The 3,942-nt window shown below is 60.8% G+C and overlaps 1 protein-coding gene across 1 annotated transcript; it reads right to left on the reverse strand.

The window, feature by feature from the left end:
• Positions 1-447: 447 nt before the first annotated feature.
• SNX20 (sorting nexin 20) lies at positions 448-3,942 on the reverse strand. Its single transcript, XM_015572658.1, has 3 exons — positions 3,601-3,942; positions 1,494-1,605; positions 448-1,031 (listed from the first exon to the last, which is right to left on the reverse strand). The coding sequence occupies exons 2-3, from the start codon at positions 1,594-1,596 to the stop codon at positions 616-618; spliced, it is 519 nt and encodes a 172-aa protein (XP_015428144.1). The 5' UTR covers positions 1,597-1,605; positions 3,601-3,942; the 3' UTR covers positions 448-615.

The raw sequence follows: 3,942 nt of genomic DNA on the forward strand, positions 1-3,942 counted from the left end.
TTGATGGTGGGGGGGTCACCACAACATGAGGAACTGTATGAAAGGGCCGCGGCATTAGGAAGGTTGAGAACCACTGTTTTAGAGAGTGGAAGAGAGATAAAGACAGAAACATCCATGTCCATTGGGTGCCTTCGCGCGTGCTCGGAGGAGCTGCCCCAAAGGTGAGGCCCTTCTGGGGTCAGGAAGGTCTCCCCCAACACAGGCTGACGTCCTACTGTGACCTCAGCTCCCCCCGCCAGAGCTGTCCCATCAGGAACTTTTTTTTTTAATCCTCACTGGAGGATATTTTTCCCCATTGATTTTTAGAGAGAGTGGGAAGGAGGGAGAGAGAAACATCGATGTGAGGGAGAGACATCAGCTGGTTGCCTCCTGTCTGTGCCCTGATCGGACTTGCAACCCACGCACGTGCCTTTGACTGGGAATCAAACCCGAGACCTTCCAGTGCTCAGGCCGATGCTCCGCCCGCTGAGCCACACCGGCCTGGGCACCACGACCGCCTTCTCTTTACCGCAGGGCCTGGCTTTCCTGTTGGAGGCTTTTTCCTAGAGAAGCATCTATGTAGTGTCTTCCAAGAAGTGACCCATTTTAAAGGAAACTCCTAGGTAAGTGACAGTGTCACTGATACAGGCATGTGGCAACGCGGCGCGGGGACCCAGATGCCCAAGCCCAGGTCACGTGGGACAAAGGGCTCACTCCTTGTGGGGATCGGGGGCCGTGGCTCACAGGCCTCCGGGCCTCATGGCAGCGGTCACTTGCCCAGCACGCCGTCTTGCCCTTTGGCCCTGCTCCCCAGCATCTCCCCGGCAGAACCGCGGGTGCGTGTGTGTGAGCCCGTCCAGGCTGGGGAGCCGCGGCCCGCAGCCCCGCCCCGGTGCTTACCACAAACCTGGACAGCCTCTCCTGCTCGATGCGGGCCGAGGCGATCTCGAAGAGCAGCCTCACGGGCTTCCAGCTGCCCTTCTCGCCCCGCCAGTACTCCTGCAGCTCCCGCGTGGTCATGCTGGAGTGGGCGCTCGGGCTGCCAGCCGCGTCTGCAAGAACAGCACCCCGAGGCCTTGTACCAGGCCCGTGCACGTGGGGGCCAGGCTTGGGGGAGGGGTGCCTGGGTCTGCCTGGGTCTGGCTGGATGGGACATGGGGTTCCCAGAAGAGCTGTGACTCCCCCCGTCCCCATCTGACCAAGAACAGGGCGAGCCGGGCACCAGCCCGACCCTGGGCCCCACCTGGCTGAACCCATCCTGCCCCGGACGGGACGGACGACCTGAAGTGGCCCCTCCTCCCCAGGTGGCTCTGGTTGCAAAATGCAACGTGTGTCGCAGGCTCCACTTCTGGCCTGCAGGCGGGCCCCTGTGGCCCGGCTCCGTGTCCCCTGCGGGATGAGCCGAGCGAAGGGAGGTGCCCTGCTGTCTCCTGGCTTCTGCTGAGGTGCCCACATGTGTGTTTCAACATCTTCCCACCTCCGTTCCCCCGACCACGCCCCAGGCCTCCGCTCACCCGAGTCCCCTTCAGGTCCTGGAGGCGGGAGGCCAGGGCTGGCGGCGGGCGCTTCCATGAGTCCTGCCCATCCGGGGCTCCCGGGGTGCGGGGCACTTGCCATTCTTCGGGGCTGCCAGGGGGACAAGAGAGAACAGTGAGAGCCACTCGGGGTGGGGCCCTTGGTGGGCCCTGGGAGGCCTAGGCCCGTCTCATGGTCCCCACGGCTGGGCCTCCGCTGCCCATCCAGCTGTCTGGCCACTGCCGGATGCCAAACCAGGGCCCAAGGCCGAGCTGTCATTCCTTCTTGTTAGGGTCCTCATCTTACCCGTTCCTCTGAATTTTTTATTTTATTTTATTTATTTTTTCAATATATTTTTATTGATTTCAGAGAGGAAGGGAGAGGGAGAGAGAGAACCATCAATGGTGAAAGAGAATCACTGATCGGCTGCCTCCTGCACGCCCCCTACTGGGGATGGAGCCCGCAACCCGGGCATGTGCCCTGACCGGGAATCGAACCTGCAACCCTTGGATGCCCAGGACGACACTCCAACCAACTGAGCCACACCGGCCAGAGCCACCGACCACTTCTTCCCCCACTTCCTAGTCCCCCAGGTTCTCACACCCACTGTCTTATTCACTGCCCCCCAAACCTGTCGGGACTCCCAGGAGCAGAGGAGGGCTGGCCCAAGGTCCCACGGCTGGGGAGTGTGTGAGGCCCTGGCAGAGCCTCTGGCCGCAGCGCCCGCTCCCCCCCTCCGCGGGAATCTGGGGCGGAGGAGCGTGGGACCTCCGCTTTATGGTGAAGGAACCGAGACTTCAGAGCGGTCGGTGGTGGGCAGGGCCTGAGGTGGGACAGAAGGTAGCCTGCCTCCTTCAGGGTCCCCTCCACCGGCTGGGGGGGGGCGGGGGAGGGGAGGCAGCGGGGTGCCCGGGTTTGGTTTATGCCAGTGGTTCTCAACCTTCCTAACACCGCGACCCTTTCATACAGCTCCTCATGTTGTGGTGACCCCCAACCATAAAATTATTTTCGTTGCTGCTTCATCACTGTCATGTTGCTACTGTGATGAATCGTCACGTAAATATCTGATATGCAGGATGTATTTTCATGGTTACAAATTGAACATAATGAAAGCATAGTGATTCATCACAAAAACATTATGTAATGATAGATGTGTTTTCCAATGGTCTTAGGTGACCCCTGTGAAAGGGTTTTTCGACCCCCAAAAGGGTCGCAACCCACAGGTTGAGAACCGCTGGTTTATGCAGTAACCCCTGTGGATGACATGACCGGTGCCTGGCATGTTCCTTACCTTCTCTGCCTCAGTTTCTTTTGTACAAACAGAACCCACTCCCTGAGGCTGGTGTCCACGGGCAGCATCCGCTCAGGCCCCCCTGCCCCCTCCACCCCCCGCATTGTCTAACAGTCCCTCTCATTATCTGACAGGCAATAGGTGCTTCGAGAACTAATTGAGAAATAAATGACTCTTAATCAAGGTAGAAGTTGGAGCAGCATTGTAAACATCTAAGGCAGATTAGAAAAAGGGACAATGAACACATTAGAAGGGATTCAAAACACGAAGGGTGCAGGTGGCCTGGGTCTGCGGGTGGGTCCTGGGGTGGGGCTGGGCTTGAGCTCTGGCCTGTCCGACTCCAGGCCTGGTCTGCACCCTGTGCTCCTGCGGCCTGGACAGAGGGGGGGCCACGCTGCTGGAACTGTCCCCGCTGCCATCACAGCCTCCTCGGGGGAGGGGTGCTGGGGGCTTGGAGAAAGCAGACTCCCTGGCTCCCAGCACCAGAGTCCAGTCTGACAGGCCTGGGGGTGGGCCCTGGACTCCCCAAGTCGCCCAGGATGAGGCTGGTGCAGGGGTTCCCTGGCACCACCGTTTGAGAAACACATATTCCCCAGGTCCAAGAGGGGCTGCAGAAGCGCCTGGCACTTCCGAAGGAACTGAGGCCGCGGAGGGTTGAGGAGCGGCTCCCTGGGCTGCCCCAAGGTGCACCGAGGCTGCCACCCACCCGTCTCGGGCCCACCCTTCCCCCTACAGGTACTGAGGGTGGGTCCTGGGCTGCCTGGCTCAGAGCCCCGGGGGCCAGAGGGACACTAAGTGTGGGATCCGACACTGACCTCTGACCTGCGGCTTCTGGCCCCGTGAGTGTCCAGGGGTCCGGGAGGGGTGTCATGGGGCCCCCTTCAGCTCTGCATTTGGGCTCCGGGCCGTGACTTTGCTAAGTTCCCCGTTTGAAAACAGGAAGTAGGCTGTGTGGCCTCCTCCGGGCGCCCCAGCCCATTGGCTGCGGAGGAGGGGCTAGTGGGGCGCCCGGGCAGGGGAGCAGAAACCCCTGCGGGTTCGAGGGGGCCTCACTGCCCACAGCCTTGCAGTGGCCTGGCTGTCCTTCCGAGCCCCCCACAACCACTGGCCTTCGAACCTTAGCTCCCAAAGCTCTTTTATTTTTAAATCCTCACCCG

Source organism: Myotis davidii, unplaced genomic scaffold (genome assembly GCF_000327345.1).
Source record: "Myotis davidii unplaced genomic scaffold, ASM32734v1 scaffold328, whole genome shotgun sequence".
Classification (NCBI taxonomy): domain Eukaryota; kingdom Metazoa; phylum Chordata; class Mammalia; order Chiroptera; family Vespertilionidae; genus Myotis; species Myotis davidii.

What these genes read in the sequence shown, in the direction of transcription:
- SNX20 (XM_015572658.1), bottom strand. Translation starts at nt 1,596, where the DNA reads ATGGCAAGTGCCCCGCACCCCGGGAGCCCCGGATGGGCAGGACTCATG. An exon ending in AGGACCTGAAGGGGACTCGG is followed by an intron (nt 1,032 to 1,493) that starts GTGAGCGGAGGC and finishes CTGTTCTTGCAG; the next exon opens with ACGCGGCTGGCAGCCCGAGC.